Genomic DNA, 20,961 nt, shown 5'->3' with positions numbered 1-20,961 from the left:
TTTCACTCAAGAGGAGTGCGTTGCCTAGACCTCAGTCAATGGGAAGTGTACAGGTACATGATGTTAGAGAACTATAGGAACTTGGCCACTTTGGTTGAGGATAACTTCCTTCCAGAATCTCTTATCTACTCTCAGGGTTTTGGTTCCTGCATTTCTAGAATGTCTCTTGGAATCTTCTGCCTCTTAATAGCATTTCAGATCCCTGCTTTCTGTGGGAAAATGGGAAATTGTGAATTTAGAAAGAAGACTTCATGATGATTTAAATTTTTTTTCTTCCTTGATGTAATCTGCCTACTTCTAGGTTAGTGCTAATTCTATAAGTTCTGTGATATAAAATGGTATCACCCTCCTCTTCAAATCCAATTTCCACTACTTACTTTTGCGTTGTAGTATGTGACCAGAATGTCAGGATCTGGTTTTTATGTATAAGTTAGTGTTATATAGGTACTTTCGATAAACTATTTGGGGAGATCTTTTTCTAGGCTGTCTTAACATTCTACCATACATTCTCTTCTCACCTGGATACATATTAGATTGGAAAGTGATGAATCTCTAGCAAAACAAATATTCCATTCTCTGATGAACAGGTCTTGTGGTCTCTAAGGTGGACCTGGTCACTTTTCTGGAGCAAATGAAGGCTCCCAGGAGTATAAGGAGAATGGAAACAATGGCCATGTACCCAGGTACGTGTGAATGGATGGAGCCGATGACTCAGGTGAGAGATCCAAGCATCAGTGAGGAAGTCATTCTTCGTCATGTGTTTTCGGAAGATTTGCTTCATTGGAAACGATTTTGGAGAAGTCTGGATTTATTTCTGTTTCTGTCATAGATGGCTATCACCTGCTGCCTTCTTCCTATTAAACCATGATGAAATCTTGTCTGGTGATTACCTTTCTCTTTCACAGTGAGAACTAAAATGCTCCTCTTGGCTTATGACAACCTGCACGAACTGGTTGCTGTTTCATTTCTTGAGAGTCCTAGTGAAACTGTGTACAGTTCTGAGTAACTATGATGTTCCATTTATCAAATATCAGGTCTTTCTATAAAGATACTCATATTGGAGAGAAGACTTATAATTATAGTGAATATGGTAAAGTTTCTAATCAGTCTTCAGAACTTATTCAACAGTAGACTATTCAGAATCCACAAAAAGAAAACAAGTGTAAGAAATGTATAAACGTCTTTACTCACTCATCCAATCTAAGTAGCGATTGGATGATTCATACAGATCAGAAACTTTTCAAATGTACAATTTTGCAAAGCCTTTAGCCACAGTGCACATCTTAGTCACCATCAGTGAATCCATACTGGCCAGAAATCTTACAAAGTTATAAATGTAAGGAATGTGGCAAAGTGTTTATCTATTGCTCATATCTTAATTGGCATCAGCAAATTCATACTGGGGAGAAACCTTATAAATGTACGAAGTGTGGCAAAGCCTTTTATCAGAACTCAAATCTTACTTAACATCAACGAATTTATACTGGAAAGAAAACTTATAAATGTAAGGATTGTGTCAAAGCCATTCACCAGATGTCAAGTTTTTCTCAACATCAGTGAATTTACAAGCCGTGCGCTTCACCCAGTGTCACTTATAAAGGCCTGAACCCCAAGTACTGCAACTTTCTTTGCCTGGTTCTAGCCTTGACCTCCCTCTGGGTGCACTTTTTGTTAATTGTTTCAGGTCCTTGTAATAAATTCACCTATTTCCATTTCCTTGTGTTCTGCTGTTTAACTGAGGCTTTCCAGCGACTTGTATAGGCTTATTTAAGCAAATGTAAATTAAACAGTCAAAACACCTATAAAACTCTGAACTAATGTTTATAAAATATTACCTTATATATTTCCTAGCACATGTTTCTTGTCTAGGCTTAAAGAACTCTTTTTTCAAGGGAGGGAATTATGTTTGTAATTATGGCTGATTCACATCCTTGTATGCCAGAAACCAACACAACATTGTAAAGCAATTTTCCTCCAATTAAAAAATAAATTTTTAAAAAGAACCATTTTTCATGGCTTTGACATACATTAAATGCTATTTATATAAATAAATGAATGTATACTTTAGCAGTGAAAAAACTAAGAAGAAATGCCAAATGGTCTGGTATTCCCATCTCTTGAAGAATTTTCCATAGTTGGTTGTGATCTACATAGTCAAAGGCTTCAGCATAGTCAATGAAGCAGAAGTAGATGTTTTTCTGGAATTCTCTAGCTTTTTCTATGATCCAACGGATGTTGAAAATTAGATCTCTGGTTCCTCTGCCTTTTCTAAATTCAGTTTGTAAATCTGAAAGCTTTTGATTCTTTGAAGCCTAGCTTGAAGGAATTTGAGCACGACCTTCCTAGCCTGTGAGATGAGTGCAATTGTGTGGTAGTTAGCACATTCTTTGTTGTTATCCTTCTTTGGGGTTGGAATGAACACAGACCTTGTCCAGTCCTGTGGTCCCTGCTGAGTTTTTCAAGTTTGGTGGCATTTTGAGTGCAGAACTTTCACAGCATCATCTTTTAGGGTTTGAAATAGCTCAGCTGGAATTCCATCACGTCCACTAGCTTTGTTGGTAGTGAAACTTTCTAAGGCCCACTTGACTTCACACTCCAGGATGACTGGCTCTAGGTGAGTGATCACACCATCATGGTTCCATCCCCAAGAAAAAGAAGGCAAAAGTGGTTGTCTGAGGGGGCCTTACAAATAGCTGAAAAAAGAAGAGAAGCGAGAGACAAAGGAGAAAACAAAAGAATTCCATCTGCTGAATATGGAGCCAGAGTCCTAAAAGTGAGTCCTCATCACAGCTGTGCCTCAAACTATATGGATGGAAGCGCTGCTAGTGAGCACGAGGTTTCTATGAATATAACTCGAGAATACCAAATTGGAAGTACAGCAGGCCTCTTCCTCTGGTAGTGCTGTTAGTGGATCAGAGGAGGCTCTCTGGTGGCTTCTGTCTCAACTGCTTAGATATTCTTTCTGTGAAATCTGTGAGAATGAACTGGAAGGATTGGCACTAATAGTTGAAGGACTAACCACTTTTTCCTTGCTGGGCGGCCCTTCCCCACTTTTGCTACACTCAGAAGAGACATCTTGGTTGTTGCTCATCCCTTTATGACTCACCCCTTCTACTGCACTCAGGATTGTACTCAGGAATATGCACAAGTACACGGAAGATGGATACTTTCCCTAATAGTCCTAGCTTGGGGAACATTACAGAAGGCTACTCTGTTGCACTCTAGGTGGCATAACAGAAAGAGCAGAAATCAGACAAAGATTTTAATGATGGACATTAATTAATTAATGATGACATTAATTAATGATGGACATTAATGACTGGACATTAATCTGGGATGCCATCAGGTCTACATTTGGTGCATATTCATCCCACCTCAGTGGTAGAACCAGAAAGGACAGATAAGGCACCTGTGTCGGTAAGAGACAGACTAAGTCCAACCAGAAAAGGAAAGCTTCAGTGGAAAGTCGGTCTCCACCCTCATCTAGAGCAGGGAGGGATGCCTCCGGTGGAAAACAGCCACAGCTGTGGATGCCTCTTTTTTCTCTCTCACAGATGGGAGCTAACAGCTCCAGAATCAAACTTTTATATATATTTAAAATACTGGAACAGGTTTTATACCCAGAGTTTTAAAAAGACATGCCTGATCTTCTATGATACCGAATAGTCATGATAATCCTTTTGAAGATGGGGAACGCAGGCCAGTTGAAGTCTCTTAATTATGATACTGCTTTACAATTGGAATGGTTCTGTAGAAAACAAGGGAAATGGGTAGAAGTGATATATGTGTTGCTCTTTACCTCTCTTCAAGACATGCCAGATTTATTTCCTAAGGGTACAGATTTGGGTGTGAAACCTTCAGATCCCTCCTGTCCTCTTACTTTGCCCCTGTATCCAGGGTCCCAACTAAACAGGCTGAGAATCAGGGCACCCTTCCAAAAGAGGTTACCTCACTCTTGGTAGAAATTCAAACAGTCCCGATTGTGGTCAAGACTATTTAGAGGCCCCAAAAAGTACATAGAAGCCTTTATGGGACTAACTTTATTTTGTGAGCTTATTGGAGAGATGTAAAGTATGTCTTGGGGCAGATGCTGATGCCTGACTTGAGAGCTTGAGTTTGAGGGGAAGCTACTACTTTTGGAAATGAATGGCTTGAAGGCAAGGGGAAAGAAGGAACATGAAATAGCCCTGCTCCTTACTGAGACTCAAGAAGTTCCCATAACAGAGCCACTTTGTCGGATGTATTCTTGAAGGATTTAAGCTAGGGCACGCTAAGCCTTCCAACTATGCTAAGTTGGCTCACATAGAACAAGAATGAAGGAAACTCCCGGTAAAGTCCTAGATAGACTACAGCAGGGTCTCTGCAAGTTTACTGATATTTGTTCATCGTGAAAGTGCAGAAGGAGGAGTAATCTTAAAGGATAGATTTCTCACTCAGTCGGCTCCAGATATCTGCCTACATTATAAAAACAGTCATTTGGATCAAATCAGTCTTTAGAAAAACTGTTACAGCTGGCTCAGACAGTATATTACAACAGAGAATACAAGGAGGAAAATAAGAGGCAAAAAAGAACCAGGCCAAAGAATGAAGTCCCCAAAATGGCTGTTAGATCTGCTCTGAAACAGCCTAAGGAACAATGGCCAGAGGAACCCAACTGAAAAGGGATAGACATGTTATTATTGTGCAAAGGAGGGATATCTCAAGTGAGATTACCCTCAGTTGTCTAAGCCACCCCTGGCTCCATGTCCATGTCCATGTCTGCAAAGGACCACACTGGAGGAGATACTGCCCTATGAGGCATAACGCCCAGGGGTCGGGCTCTCAAGGCAATCGGGACTGAAGGTACCCAGGGGTTCCCACACAAGCTCCCATCCTAATTACACCTAAGGAACCCAGGGTATTAATAATAATTGTGGGAGTCCAATCCATCGATTTCCTTTTGGACACTGGGGCAACTTTCTCTGTGTTCACTCAAGCCCCTGGTCCACTTTCCTCCCCATCCATTACCATAGTGGGGCTGTCTGGATAAGCCCAAGTATCATATAGTGGATTGTAAAAGGTTTTATGTTGATTATGTGTGAAATTAATAGAGTAATAAAAGTGGTTGTTGTTTAAGTGTTTAGGTTGATGTGTAATGAATGAAATGTTAATCTACCACCAACATTAACGTTTCCAACAAATGTAAGGTTTCAGGGAAAAGATTGGAATAATAAAACCATTTGGTACCACATCTGCATAGCATCTGTAGAAATTAGCTTATTTACTGGCCTTAAACCTCAAATAATTTCCTATATTTGTCATCATTTCTCTATTGTACCTTTTCCCCCTCTCTAACTACAGGGACATTGTGACAGTTCTAATAAGAAGGATCATATAGAGTACTGTTGAGAGTTTACCTGAACTGCTCCGTGCTGTTGCTGCCTGAGCATCTGTCTGAGGAGCAGGCAGCCTCCAGGTCCTTGAACTCACACCAGCCAGTCCTGTGAGCACCTGCACTAAATGACCACCTTCCTTGAGATCAGCAGTTTTATAGAACCTCAGGTTCTACTTCACAGGCCCACCTCTTCAATGACAATCTCAGAGAGCTCACCAGAATCCTGCTCATCTTGGTCTGAATTGACCAATCAACTCTCAGCCTCGGGAGCCCAGAGCACTTCACCCAGGATCACTTATAAAGACCTGAACCCCGAATACTGGAGATTTCTCTGCCTGGTTCTAGCCTTGATACCAACCTCCCTTGGTTCTAACCTCTCTTGGGGCCCTCTTGGCTTGCTGTGAATTCTCTCAGGACCTAGAGTCATAAACTCATCTCCCTCATATCTGGTGTGAAGTTTTGTTGAACTGAGACATTCCACAGACTGCCACAGTCTCATTTTAACAGGTGAAAATTTTGAAAACTCACAAGAACTACAATTAAAAGTCATGTTGTTAATATTGTGAACAAATAATCATAAAATTTTACACTATATACTTCTTAGCACATGTTTCTCGTCTATGCTTAAAGAAGCTTCTTCCCATGGCTTTGGCATACATTGAATGAAATATATAATAAATATATGAATGTTTACATTAGCACTGAGAAAGCTAAGAATGAAGAGTGTGTCTGTATACATATTTATACACTGGCCTTTTGAAGAATTTAGAAATGTTAGATCAATATTGATATTTTTAACTTTTTTATTATTTACTAAGAATTCAGAAAGGGCAGATTTAAAATTTTGGTCTACTTTAAATTGAGTTCATTTTCCCAAAACTTCATGAATCTATGTTTTTAAGAAAACTCCATTCTGCTCTAAGTTTTCATTTTTTAAGGAACTTCCATGCTGTTCTCTTTAGTGACTGCAGCAGTTTGCATTCCCACCAACAGTGTGGGATGGTTGCCTATTTCCCACACCCTCTCTAGCATTTATGATCCTATTTGCAGGCTCTTTGATAATGGTCATTCTGACTGGTGTGGGGTGTGCTCTTATTGTAGTTTTGATTTCCATTTCTCAAATAGTTAGCAATGTTGAGCATCTTTCATGTGCTTGGTGGCCATCTAAATATCTGGAGAATTGAGTTCTTCTGTCCATTTTTTGATTGGGTTGTTTGTTTCCTTGAAATTAAGCTTTTTGATATTTAAAGTCAGTTTTGATATTATTATTTAAAGTCAATTTGGTGCTAGGGCCTTCCCTGATAGCTCAGTTGGTAAAGAATCCGCCTGCAATGCAGGAGACCCTGGTTTGATTCCTGGGTCAGGAAGATCCACTGGAGAATGGATAGGCTACCCATTCCAGTATTCTTGGGCTTCCCTTGTAGCTGAGCTGGTAAAGAATCCTCCTGCAATTTGGGAAACCTGGGTTCGATTCCCTGGGTTGGAAAGATCCCCTGGAAAAGGGAAAGCCTACCCACTCCAGTATTCTGGCCTGGAGAATTCCATGGACTAGTCCAGTCCCAAAGAAAGGACTTCCCTGGTGGCATCCCAAAGAAAGGCAATGCCAAAGAATGTTCAAACTACCGCACACTTGCACTCATCTCACACGCTAGCAAAGTAATGCTCAAAATTCTCCAAGCCAGGCTTCAATAATATGTGAACCATGAATTTCCAGATGTTCAAGCTGGGTTTAGAAAAAGCAGATGAACCAGAGATCAAATTACAAACATCTCTTGGATCCTAGAAAAAGCAAGAGAGTTCCAGAAAAACATCTACTTTTGCATCTACCAAAGCCTTTGACTGTGTGGATCACAACAAACTGGAAAATCCTTAAAGAGATGGGAATACCAGACCACCTGACCTACCTCCTGAGAAATCTGTATGCAGATCAATCAAGAAGCAACAGTTAGAACTTGACATGGAACAACAGACTGGTTCCAGATCGGGAAAGGAGTACGTCAAGGCTGTATATTGTCACCCTGCTTGTTTAACTTAAATGCAGAGTACATCATGTGAAATGCTGGGCTGGATGGAAGCACAAACTGCAATCAGGATTGCCAGGAGAAATATCAATAACCTCAGATATGCAGATGACACCACCCTTATGGCAGAAAGTGAAGAACTAAAGAGCCTCGAAAGAGAAGAGTGAAAAAGTTGGCTTAAAATTCAACATTCAGAAAAATAAGATCATGGCATCTGGTTCCATCACTCATTGCAAATAGATGGTGAAACAGTGGCAGACTTTATTTTGGGGGGGCTCCAAAATCACTGCAGATGGTGACTGCAGCCATGAAATTAAAAGATGCTTACTCCTTGGAAGAAAAGTTATGACCAACCTAGACAGCCTATTAAAAAGCAGAGACATTACTTTACCAACAAAGGTCAGTATAGTCAAAGTTTTGGTTTTTCTGGTAGTCATGTATGGGTGTGAGACTTGGACTATAAAGAAAGCTGAGCACCTAAGAATTGATGCTTTTGAACTGTGGTGTTGGAGAAGACTCTTGAGAGTCCCTTGGACTGCCAGAAGGTCCAACCAGTCCATCCTAAGGGAAATCAGTCCTGAATGTTCATTGGAAGGACTGATGTTGAAGCTGAAACTCCAATACTTTGGCCACATGATGTGAAGAGCTGACTCATTGGAAAAGACCTTTATGCTGGGAATGATTAAAGGCAGGAGAAGAAAGGGATAACAGAGGATGAAATGGTTGGATGGCATCACCGATGCGATGGAGATGAGTTTGAGTATGCTCTGGGAGTTGGTGATGGACAGGGAGGCCTGATATGCAAAGAGTCGGACAGGACTGAGCGACTTTCACTTTGATATTATAGTCAGTGTTTGCCAGGGATTGCAAAGGTGGGGCTATGAATATTCTGAATCTAGAGAATTTCCAGGACCATGAAATAATCTGTGTAAAACTGCCATGATGGGCACATGTTATTATACATTAGCCCAGACTCATAGTATGCAAACGCTTACGTAGATGGTGTTAGTCTAAAGAATCCGCCTGCCAATGCAGGAAACACAGGTTCGATCCCTAGGTTACAAAGATCCCCTAGAGAAAGGAATGGCTCCCCATTCCAGTATTCTAGGAAGTTTATCCATTTAATGTCCATGTAGATTCATTTGTGGTGGTAGTTGTTTAGTCACTCAGTCATGTTCAACTCTTGCGAGTCCCATGAACTGTAGCCTGCCAGTCTCTTCTGTCCATGGACTTTCCCAGGCAAGAATACTTGAGTGGGTTGCCATTTCCTTCTCTAGGAGATCTTCTTGACTCAGGGATCAAACTTGCATCTCCTGCATTGCAGGTGGATTCTTTATCAACTGAGCTACAAGGGATGCTGGTAGATTCGGTAGTGATGACAAATGTCTCCTCTGGTAGGGAAAGATAAGTAGAGATGCTCTCCACGTGGGGAACCATGAGCTGTAAGGGAAAACTCTGCACCTTATTCTCAGTGGTGCTGTGAAATGAAACGATCCATTAAAAAAACAAATCTCTAAAATAAAAAGAAAAGTCATTGGTCCTGGTTCATGCACATTGAATATATTGTACTGAATATTTAAAGTATTCATTTAAGTCATATAATATTATAAAATGAATATGCTTCTTCTAATTTTATTAACATTACCTTTAAAGATGTGAGAAAATATTATATAACTCCCAAAATGGAGCAGGGAACAAACTGCAGCAAGATGATTCAAAAAACCTAGAAAGATACACACACTAAATAGACCAACAACTACACACTCATGTGTTAATTTTCTTCAATATCATTCATCTTATAACTCAGATCATTCTTTCGATGGTCTAAATATGCATTTAGAGCCTCATTTTCAAAGTCTAAGTTTCTTCATTTGAGTAGATTTAACCCATCATCCACTGGTGCTCCTGGTCTATGTTCAAAGAAAGCTGTGATGGAAACATCTTCAGACTCCTGGTCTAAAAGATGCAGGCCCCCTACCTGCAGATAGGTGATCACAATGCAAGTCATTTTGTGAAAACATGTGGCCCCAGACTTTGGAGGGAGTGAAAAGAGCTAAGGACTCGAGGTATCTTTGCAGAATTCTGAGACCAAAGCCTTCACAAAAACATGGTCAGCAGGTAATTCCCACCAAGCACTCACTCCCACCTCCCCTCCTCCAAGGGCATGGCACCAGGTCCTGGAGGACTGCATCCATCCAAGAAAGAGCCCCTCCTCAGGGAGTCAGGCTGACCATCTGTGTGTCTAGAAGTTCCCACTTTACAGACTCTTTTCATGTCCCCACCTCAGACCTGCATATTCATAATCTTTCAGAGTGGGACTCTGACCTGGAGGAGTTTGTATTCACGGAAATGTTTCAGAAAGAATCTTTAACCAAGTGCTTTCCATCTGGTTTCCCATCAAGATCACGTGACAAATGTTAAGCAATAACTTCACCAGTGCCTTCCCCACAGAGTTCTCTATTGGTCCTGTGGAGCATCAGTGTGGTTTGTAGGATGTGCTCCAGGGGATTCCAAGGGGAGGCCCGGGTTAAGGACGTGGCTCTTGGTCCGTTTGTAAGAGCTGAAGCCAGGCTTCATTCTGAGGAGAAATTGGTCTAGCTGGATTTGGACCAGGGAAGTCAGTCAACTCACATCATCTATGTGAGCAGAGGGTTAGGAGCTCTCTCTGAGGACAGAACAATCAAGAAATTAGTTCACAGGCTGGTCTCCAGGTTCAGTTCAGTTCAGTCGCTCAGTCGTGTCTGACTCTTTGCGACCCCATGAATCGCAGCACGCCAGGCCTCCCTGTCCATCACCAACACCTGGAGTTCACTCAGACTCACGTCCATCGAGTCCGTGATGCCATCCAGCCATCTCATCCTCTGTCGTCCCCTTCTCCTCCTGCCCCCAATCCCTCCCAGCATCAGAGTCTTTTCCAATGAGTCAACTCTTTGCATGAGGTGGCCACAGTACTGGAGTTTCAGCTTTAGCATCATTCCTTCCAAAGAAATCCCAGGGTTGATATCCTCCAGAATGGACTCGTTGAATCTCCTTGCAGTCCAAGGGACTCTCAAGAGTCTTCTCCAACACCACAGTTCAAAAGCATCAATTCTTCGGTGCTCAGCCTTCTTCACAGTCCAACTCGCACATCCATACATGACCACAGGAAAAACCATAGCCTTTACTAGACGGACCTTAGTAGGCAAAGTAATGTCCCTGCTTTTGAATATGCTATCTAAGTTGGTCATAACTTTTCTTCCAAGGAGTAAGCGTCTTTTAATTTCATGGCTGCAGTCACCATCTGCAGTGATTTTGGAGCCCAAAAAAATAAAGTCTGATACTGTTTCTACTGTTTCCCCATCTATTTCCCATGAAGTGAGGGGACCAGATGCCATGATCTTCGTTTTCTGAATGTTGAGCTTTAAGCCAACTTTTTCGCTCTCCTCTTTCACTTTCATCAAGAGGCTTTTTAGTTCCTCTTCACTTTCTGCCATAAGGGTGGTGTCATCTGCATATCTGAGGTTATTGATATTTCTCCCACCAATCTTGATTCCAGCTTGTGCTTCTTCCAGCCCAGCGTTTCTCATGATGTACTCTGCATAGAAGTTAAATAAGCAGGGTGACAATATACAGTCTTGACGTACTCCTTTTCCTATTTGGAACCAGTCTGTTGTTCCATGTCCAGTCCTAACTGTTGCTTCCTGACCTGCATACAGATTTCTCAAGAGGCAGGTTAGGTGGTCTGGTATTCCCATCTCTTTCAGAATTTTCCACAGTTGATTGTGATCCACACAGTCAAAGGCTTTGGCATAGTCAATAAAGCAGAAATAGCTGTGTTTCTGGAGCTCTCTTGCTTTCTCCATGATCCAGAAGATGTTGGCAATTTGATCTCTGGTTCCTCTGCCTTTTCTAAAACCAGCTTGAACATCAGGGAGTTCACGGTTCATGTATTGCTGAAGCCTGGCTTGGAGAATTTTGAGCATTACTTTACTAGCGTGTGAGATGAGTGCAATTGTGTGGTAGTTTGAGCATTCTTTGGTGTTGCCTTTCTTTGGGATTGGAATGAAAACTGACCTTTTCCAGTCCTGTGGCCACTGCTGAGTTTTCCAGATTTGCTGGCATATTGAGTGCAGCACTTTCACAGCATCATCTTTCAGGATTTGAAACAGCTCAACTGGAATTCCATCACCTCCACTAGCTTTGTTCGTAGTGATTCTTTCTAAGGCCTACTTGACTTCACATTCCAAGATGTCTGGGTCTAGATTAGTGATCACATCATCATGATTATCTGGGTCATGAAGATCTTTTTTGTACAGTTCTTCTGTGTATTCTTGCCACCTCTTCTTAATATCTTCTGCTTCTGTTAGGTCCATACCATTTCTGTCCTTTATCGAGCCTGTCTTTGCATGAAATGTTCCCTTGGTATCTCTAATTTTCTTGAAGAGATCTCTAGTCTTTCCCATCCTGTTGTTTTCCTCTATTTCTTTGCATTGATCGCTGAAGAAGGCTTTCTTATCTCTTCTTGCTATTCTTGGTCACTCTAGCGTAGTGGTGATTATATCAGTTCCATGGTATAAAATAGTGACACCTTCCTCTTAAAAACACATTTACACTACTTACTTTTGCCTTGTAGTACTTGACCAGAATCTCAGGATCTGATTTTTATGTATTTGTTAGTGTTGTAAGGGTGCTTTCAATAAAGTATTTGGGGAAATCATTCTCTAGGCTGTATTAACATTCACCCGTGTGTTCTCTTCTCACCCAAATACATATTGGATTGGAAAGTGATGAATCCTTGGCAAAACAAATATTCCTTTCTCTGAGGAACAGGTCTTGTGGTCTCTAAGCTGGACCTGATCACCTTTTTGGAGCAAATGAAGAATCCCTGGGATGTAAGGAGAACGGACACAACAGCCACATACCCAGGTAGGTGTGAATGGATGGAGCTGATGACTCAGGTGAGAGGTCCAAGGAGCAGTGAGGAAGTCATCCTTTGTCATGTGCCTTGGGAAGATGTGCTTCAGTGGAAATGATTTTGAAGAACTCTGGGTTAATTTCTGTTGCTGTCATAGACGGACATTGCCTGGCTTATTCTGCCTCTCAATCATTCATGAATTCAGCTCCATGATTACTTTTCTCATTCACAGTGAGAATTCAAATTCTCTTCTTGGCTTGTGACAACTTGCATGCGTTGGCTGCTCTTTCATTTCTTGGGGTTCCTAGGAAAACTGTGTCCATTGATGAGTAAATATAGGACTTTTTTTTTTTTTAAGTTTGTTTCTACCTCCAGACAGAAGCGTGTGAGTGGAGTTGCAAGCAACTGCCAAAACTCTAGGAATCATGGGGACAGAATTTTTTTTTTTCTGATTTATAATTTCTAAAACACTGGAAACTACAAATATGACCTTATAAATTTCAAACTCAAGTCATTTCAGTGTATAAAGCAAAACCTCCATAAAATGAGAGAATGCAAATCTCAGGGTTACTTCAATGTTTCACTTTTCTTTATGTGAACTCATTTTAAATATCTGAAGTGTATTTGCTGCAGTTCCTCAATGGTAAAATACTTTATTCAATTAACTCAAAGATTTTTAAAATAAATTGGCATAATAGTTTAGAACATTTTCCACCATAGTTCTAATGGTTGTTTCAAACTATTAACATTTTAGATCATATAAAGAAGTCATTTTAAGTCCTTTAAATCCTTGTTGGAGTGTAGCTGTTTTACAATGTTTTACTCTTGTACAGCAAAGAGAATAAAGTATATGTATAAATAGCCACTCTTTTTTAGATTTCCTTCCATTTAGGTCTCCACAGGGCACTGAGTAGAGTTCTCTGTGTTCGCAACATATTTTTTTAAATTTCACTTCTTATTTAATTGCTTAAGACTTTATTAATTTATCTTGCTTGTTATCAGCTTCCCCAGACTTTATTATCTCATTTGTTATCAGCTTCCAGCGGCCCTCGGTTTCTAATTAGTTATATGTCAATATCATTTATGATTTTTAGATACAAACATCTAATAAAATGTGTTCCAATAAAAACAGAAGTGGTAAGAAGTGGATTAAAGAATTTTAAGGCACCTAATATTTCTGAAAATGTTTGGTGTCTCCATTTAAGACGACTTAGGGCAAAAGGTAATCGTTAGACTGCGTGTCTCCACTTCATTTAGTGGTTCTTATAGCTGATTATTTTGCCCCTTCCTCTGCACCATACTCTTTGTCCTCTCATTTTATTACATTTTCTGTGTTTGTGGTCTCTACCCTGAAGGCTGCAGGATCCTAGTTCCTCTTGTTTCTTGTGCCTGCCCCTTAGGGGGGTCAGTTTGGTCTTGAGGTTTGTGCCCTTATCCCCTTTATGGGCACTTGATTGCTGTGACCTGAGCCTCCCCTGGATACTGAGGGGAGCTTCCCCTTTGCTCTGTGGCTGTCACTGCCCTGTCTATGGTGGGGTCTGCTGCCTGGTTGGTGGAACAGAGCCCCCAGATCTGTTTCTGTGATTCTGATCTGTGGTGGAGGCAGGTGGGATTGGAGCACACCCACTGGGAGAGAAGCCACTGAGGATTGCTCCTCTGGGGATGTTCACCTCGGGGAGTGTTCTGTGTGTCACCTTCCTGCCTTGTGCGAGCTCTCATGTCGCCCCGTGTTGGCACTGCCCTTCCCCCCCACCCAACCATGGGTATGCTGGCACATGGCCCTGGGGTCTCTCAGATGTTTTCACCAGCATAGATCCTCTGAAGTCAGGGCCCAGGTCCCCAGTGCTGTGGTGCTGTGGCGGCAGCTCAGACTCCGGCCTGGCCACACCCCCTTGTGTATGAGCCCACAGTTTACAGTTGCTAAAGTTGCTAAAAGGACACCTGCTGTGACTGGGGGAGCCCTCCTTATCCTTCAGATGTTCTGTAGGGGCTGAGTTGACAAAGCCGGTTGTGGGTGTAAAAGCATGGTGTGCAGCTGCAAGGAGAGACTTCAGCTTTTCTTCCTTAACCCTGGGGCTAGCTGTGCTTTCAGCTCCATCTGTGCATGTGGCCTACCCGCAGGTGTCTGCTCCAGAGGCTGCCCCAGAGCACAGGAGTCTGCTGATGGTGGAGGAGGTGCATGGACGGAGGCCGTGGCTGGGGCTCAATAGAGCCCACCCGGGTGGTGGCCCTTCCTAGTGCCAGGAACGAGGGACCAACACAGGGGGAGAGGGGCTGCAATGGGCCTCTTCCCTTTGGGCATCACTCACCGATGGCACTCTGCGCTATGGTGGTTCCGGCTTCCTCCACATGCATTCCCATCTGTAGAGCTCCTCCCTCACTCCCGTCCCCTCAGGATGTCTCCTCACAGCCAGCCGCAGTCCTCTGCCTCGGTCTGCTCTGCAGACCCCACCTTCTAGCACCCAGCCCTTATCTGCAGTGGTGGACACCCTCTCAGGCTGGGTGGGCAGGGCTGGAGTCAGTACCCTGTGAAGAGGTCTCACTCTGTCCTGCTGCCACACGCTGGCTGCCATGTTCTCTTCCCACAGAGAATGAGGCTCCCCTCTGTACCAACTGAGTTCACACCAGCCCCAGTGAGGGGCTTCCCCGGAGGTGGAGCCCTCTTCTGTCTTCAGATCCCCCAGGGTTGCAGGTCCCACCCCACTCCCTCTCCTCTTCCTTCTCCTTCTTTCTTTGGTCCTGCCTGGCTCAGCAGGAATCTTTCTTGTCCTTTTAGGTGTTGTAGGTCCTCTGCTAGTGTTCAGAGGGAGCTCTGTGAGAATAGTTCCATTTGCAGATGTATTCTTGATGCATTTGTGGAGAGAGATGAACTCCTAGTCTGCCTAATCCTCTGGCATGTTGATCCTTGTGTCCCTATTTTCTCTAAATCTTTAAGGATATTAACTGAGAATAGTACATAAGAAAACTTTTATTTGGTATCTTTCAGCTATGTCTTCTCACAACACCCATGGTTTGATGTCAAAGAATCCAAGGTTTGAAAATTTAATCCAAAAAGCAAACCTAGGACTATATGAAAGAGCTCACCTTGGAAATGAACATTGAACCAAAGACTGGGGATATACAAGGGTATGTGAAAGACTGAGAGGATGTTTATATGGACATAAAGAAATTGAGACCGTTTCACATAATGCGGACATGACTGCCAAAAGAAATGAGCAATGTGAGTCAAATTGGGGAAAACACCCATTTCAGTCATCAACATCTGCAGAGAAGTGTATCTTTGTAAGCGATGACTTACATCATTTTTTGAAACATACATGTTCTCTGAGGGGAAATGTAGAAAATCTGGAAGGTCATCCAGTCTCTACTCCAAATGCTCATTCAAACCACTCTGAACATAGACTTCAGTTACACATACATTCAACCATGTCTGAAAAGGAGAAGTTTAAAAATGATGGGGGAAACTCACAATATAGTCAATTTGAGGGATCTGCGAGCAACGGGTCATTATTCTTCCGCCAACAGACAGGTTTTCTCCATTCCAAAATGTGTAATGTTGATAATGGTGGAAGAGACTTAACTCAGCCATCACTGTGTGATACATATCATGATAGGGTTAATATGAAACAACTTTTCATGTGTAATAACACGAGTCAGGCCTTAAGTAGGAGCTCCAACCCCAATAGTTACCAGAGTATTTATGATGGAGCAAGAAACTCTTCATGCAATGAAACTGGATATAACATTGAAAAAGACTGATCTTATGAAACATCGGGCACCTCAACCTTCAGATAAGGATTCTAAAAGTAATAAAGGTAGGAATATCTTTCAGCAAACATCAGGTCTTCCACTACATAAGAGTACACATACGGGAGAGAAGACTTACAATTGTAGTGAATATGGTGATGTTTCTAATCAGTCTTCAGAACTTATTCAACAGCGAAGTATTCAGAATCCACAGAAAAACTGCAAGTGTAAGAAATGTGAGAAAGTCTTTACTAACGCACTCAATCTACGTAGACATAGAACAATTCATACAGGATGGAAAACTTTCAAATGTACAGAATGTGGCAAACTGTTTAATCAGAGTTCAAAACTTGGTCAACATCGGCGAATCCATATTGGCAAGAAGCCTTATAAATGTAAGGAATGTGGCAAAGACTTTTGCCAGCACTCAAGTCTTACTTACCATCAGAGAGTCCATACAGGAGAGAAGTCTTTTAAATGTAAGGATTATGGCAAAGCCTTTAGACAGTGCTCATGTCTTCATAAACATCAGGTAATTCATGCTGGAGAGAAACCTTATAAATGTAAAGAATGTGGAAAAGCTTTCAGTCAATATGCAACTCTTACTAAACACCAGCCAATTCATACTGGAGAGAAGCCTTATAAATGTAAAGATTGTGGCAAAGACTTTAGCCAGAGCATAGGTCTTACTTACCATCTGAGAATTAATACTGGAGAGAAACCTTATAAATGTAAAGAATGTGGAAAAGCCTTTAATCAGAAGTCACATCTTACTCAACACCAGCGAATTCATACTGGAGAAAAGCCTTATAAATGTAAAGATTGTGGCAAAGACTTTAGCCGGCTCTCAGTTCTTATATACCATCAGAGAGTTCATACTGGAGAGAAGCCTTTTAAATGTAAGGAATGTGGCAAAGACTTTAGCCAGCACTCAAATCTTACTTACCATATGAGAAATCACACTGGAGAGAAACCTTATAAATGTAAAGAATGCAGAAAAGCCTTTAATCAGAAGTCACAACTTACTCAACACCAGCGAATTCATACTGGAGAAAAGACTTATAAATGTAGACTGTGGTGAAGACTTTAGCCGGCTCTCAGATCTTATATACCATCAGAGAGTTCACACTGGAGAGAAGCCTTTTAAATGTAAGGAATGTGGCAAAGACTTTAGCCAGTACTCAAGTCTTATTTACCATCAGAGAGTTCATACTGGAAAGAAGCCTTATAAATGTAAGGATTGTGGCAAAGGCTTTATTCAACGCACAGGCCTTACTTGCCATCAGAGAATTCACACTGGAGAGAAACCTTATAAATATAAAGAATGTGGAAAAGACTTTAGTCAACGCTCCACTCTTAACACCAGCGAATTCATACTGGAGAGAAGCCTTTTAAATGTAAAGATTGTGGCAAAGACTTTAGCCAGTGCACAGGTCTTACTTGCCATCAGAGAATTCACACTGGAGAGAAACCTTATAAATGTAAAGAACATGGAAAAGCTTTCGGTCACTATTCGAATCTTACTAAACACAAGCGAATTCATACTGAAGAGAAGCCTTATAAATGTAAGGATTGTGACAAAGACTTTACCCAGCACATTGGTCTTACTTACCATCAGATAATTCATACTGGAGGAAATCTCATAAACGTAAGGAAACCTGAAAAGGCTTTAATCAGAGCTCTCACCTCACTGGACATCAGAGAGCATGTCCTGGAGGGAAACCCTAATAATGAAATAAGTGATGGAAGAGGTTTGTCCTAAACATACAGTTCAGGAAACCCAAGACTTTTTAAAGAAAGATATAGAATGATGTAAAGAAAATATAGAAAACTATTTATAAAAAATCAAATCTAAATATCAGGAAATACATACTACAAAGCATTTCATAAATCCTGTTTTCTGAAGTTCCTCTTAGGGAGAAATATTGTAGATAATCATTCATAGTTAAATAGAAAATTGGTATGTTAGTATGGATCACAAGATGAAGAGTTGATGTTTAGCAATGTACAGTTACTAGATATGTATGTTTGTTTACATTGACATGATTTGTGATAATATGAAAACCAAAATGAATGTAATTCAGTTCTCAAATTACTCCATGCTACGCTTCATTTCTAGTGTGCATGCACTTATGTTTTTGATGGTTGCTACCTCAAAGATGAGAGAAGCCCTTCTAGCTAGAAAAAAAAACATTTATATTTTTCTCCATTATAAGATTAAGGACACAATAATGTAACATGTAGAGTGAACATCTAGATGGCGGTGTTTGTCATTCATGTCACACATCCCTATAAGTCACCATGATGTAAATGTGCAGGGAATAATCCCACATATTAAAGTAAGATGTACATTTTCAATAGTTACGTCACTTGCTTTTAAAGTAAAATGCAATGACAGTTCCCTGGTGGCTCAGAGGTTAAAGCATCTGCCTGTAATGCAGGAGACCTGGGTTCGATTCCTGGGTCGGGAAGATCCCCTGGAGAAGGAAATGGCAACCCACTCCAGTATTCTTGCCTGGAGAACCCCGTGGACACAGGAGCCTGGTGGGCTACAGTCCGCAGGGTTGCAAAGATTCAGACACGACTGAGCAACTTCACTTTCACTTTCACTTTCACAATGACAGTTCACTAAAATCTTGATGTATTTTATAGTATCAACAGAAGTCATGAATATCAGTTGACATGTTTCAATTAAAAGCGTCTCTGCTACCCTAGAAATGTACAGAAAACCCTTCCCAGAAAAGCCATGTATTTAGTATATGTCTTGTTTCTTAAGTGATTAGCCTCCCATTTATAACCATAGAAATCACAGATCTCAGATCATTGTATCAGAGGAATGAATATCATTGTTTATGCTTATAATTTGTATTTTAATCAAAGTTACATAGTGGAGTATAAAAGGTTTTATTCTGTGTGTGATAATCATACATGTTAATCAATAAAACTGAATGGTTTCTTGTGTAGTGAATGAAGTGTTAGCCTACCACTTTAAGGTTGCAGGAAAGAATACCTAACAAGAAACTCTTTGGTAGCATAGAAGGGTGACATCTGTAACAATTAGTTTCCTTACTGCCCTTAAGTTTCAAATCATTTGATCATGTATTTCCCATCATTTCTCCATTGTACTTTTTGCCCTCTCTGTAACTGCTGGGACACTGTGACAGTTCTAATAAGAAGGTTCATACAGAGTACTGCTGAGAGCTTCCCTGACTGCTCCGTGCTGTTGCTGCTTCAGCGTCTGTCTGGGGAGCAGGCAGCCTGCAGGTCCTTGAGCTCACACCAGCCAGTCCTGTGAGCACCTCCACTTGGTGACCCCCTTCCTTGAGACCAGCAGTCTTGCCAAACCCCAGGGTCTGCTTCACAGGCCCCCCTTCAGTGACACCCTTACAGCACTCACCAGAATCCTAATCCTTTTGGTCTGAATGGGCCAATCCACACTCAGCCTGGGGAGCCCATAGCATTTCACCTAGGTTCTCTTATAAAAACCTGAACCCCAATTACTGCTTCTTTCTCTGTTCAGTTCTATCCTTGACCCCACTCAGAGCTTGCTGAGAATTCTCTCAGGACCTAGAGTCATAAACTCAGCTGCTTCAGTTGTCCTTTGTCCTTCTATTGAGCTAAGTAAGACTTTTCATGGGCTCATTTAAGCAAATGTAAATTTAACATTTGTCACAGAAGAATAATTAAAAGCCATGATGGTAAAATTCTGAACTAAGATTTATAAAATCTTACCCTGTTTAATTCTTAGCATAAGTTTTTGTAAGGCTCAAAGGAACTGTTTTCTCATGGCTTTGACATACGCTGAATGTAATATATAAATATCTGAAAGTATATATGTTATATAATTTATATAACATTTATTTATTGAATACAATAACAATAAATAAATATCTGAAGGTATAAATGCTAGCAGTGAGAAAAGCAACATGTGAGTGTATGTATATTAGTACATATACTTAAATTAGAAATGCTAGATCACAACTGGTCATTTCAGAATTTCAGGTGATTTACTAAAAACTGCAAATCTTACATTTGTCAGTTAATCTGTTTTGTCTACTATTCTTAGAATTCGTTTCCTTAAATGTCAGGAGGTTACATTTTTTAAGGAACTTACACATTGTCCTCCCAAGTGACTGCATCAGTTTGTATTCCTTCCAGCCATGTAGGAGTTCCCTGATCTCCAGGCCTCTTTAGCATTTATGATATTATTAGTGGGCTTTTTGCTAGTTGTTATTCTGACTGGCATGAGATGATACATCATTGTAGTTTTGTTTTGCATTTCTTATTTAGCGATGCTGAGCATCTTTCATTTGCCTCTTGCCCATCTACATGACCAAGTTGCCCCACCCAGGCTCAGCAGTTGTGGCGCACAGGCTTAGTCTCCCAAAAGTATGTGGAATATTCCTGGACCAACGATGAGGCCCATGTTCCTTGCACTGTCAGGTGGATTCTTAAGTACTGGGTTATTAATCTGTTTTTTCTTTTTTTTTTTCTTTTGAGATGTATATATATTTTTGGAATATAACTGCTTTACAATGTTGAGTTAGATTCTGCTGTACAACTTCATCAATCAGCCATAAGCATATGTATACCCACTCTCTCTTGAACCTCTCGCTCACAATCTCCATCTTACCCCTCTAGCCATCAGAGAGCACTGAGCTGAGCTCTCTGTGCTATACAGCAGCTTCCCTCTTGCTCCCTATTTTACACATTGTGATGAATATATGTCAAGGCTATTCTCTCAATTGGTCCCCCTCTCATTCTCCCACTGTGTCCACAGGTCTAGTCTCTGTATTTGTGAAAATATTGTATTAATATACATATTGACTCATTGGAAAAGACTTTGATGCTGGGAGGGATTGGGGGTAGGAGAAGAGGGGATGACAGAGGATGAGATGGCTGGATGGCATCACGGACTCGATGGA

General features: G+C 41.1%; 2 protein-coding genes across 2 annotated transcripts in view; both read left to right on the top strand.

Moving 5' to 3' along the window:
• On the top strand, positions 15,993–17,798 carry LOC108633297 (zinc finger protein 708-like). Its single transcript, XM_018063218.1, is given in 3 exon segments — positions 15,993–17,107; positions 17,109–17,392; positions 17,395–17,798. Coding segments are annotated over 3 exon segments (1,803 nt in total).
• The window catches only part of ZNF845 (zinc finger protein 845), a 33,864-nt gene continuing 33,268 nt past the window's right edge, over positions 20,366–20,961 (top strand). Inside the window, exon 1 of the mRNA XM_018063217.1 lies at positions 20,366–20,425. Coding sequence (XP_017918706.1) covers positions 20,366–20,425 — 60 coding nt within the window. The remainder of the gene's footprint in view (positions 20,426–20,961) is intronic.

Source organism: Capra hircus, chromosome 18, assembly GCF_001704415.2.
Source record: "Capra hircus breed San Clemente chromosome 18, ASM170441v1, whole genome shotgun sequence".
NCBI lineage: Eukaryota > Metazoa > Chordata > Mammalia > Artiodactyla > Bovidae > Capra > Capra hircus.
The sequence above is the reverse complement of the archived record's forward strand: the minus strand, read 5'-3'. Positions and strand labels throughout refer to the sequence as shown.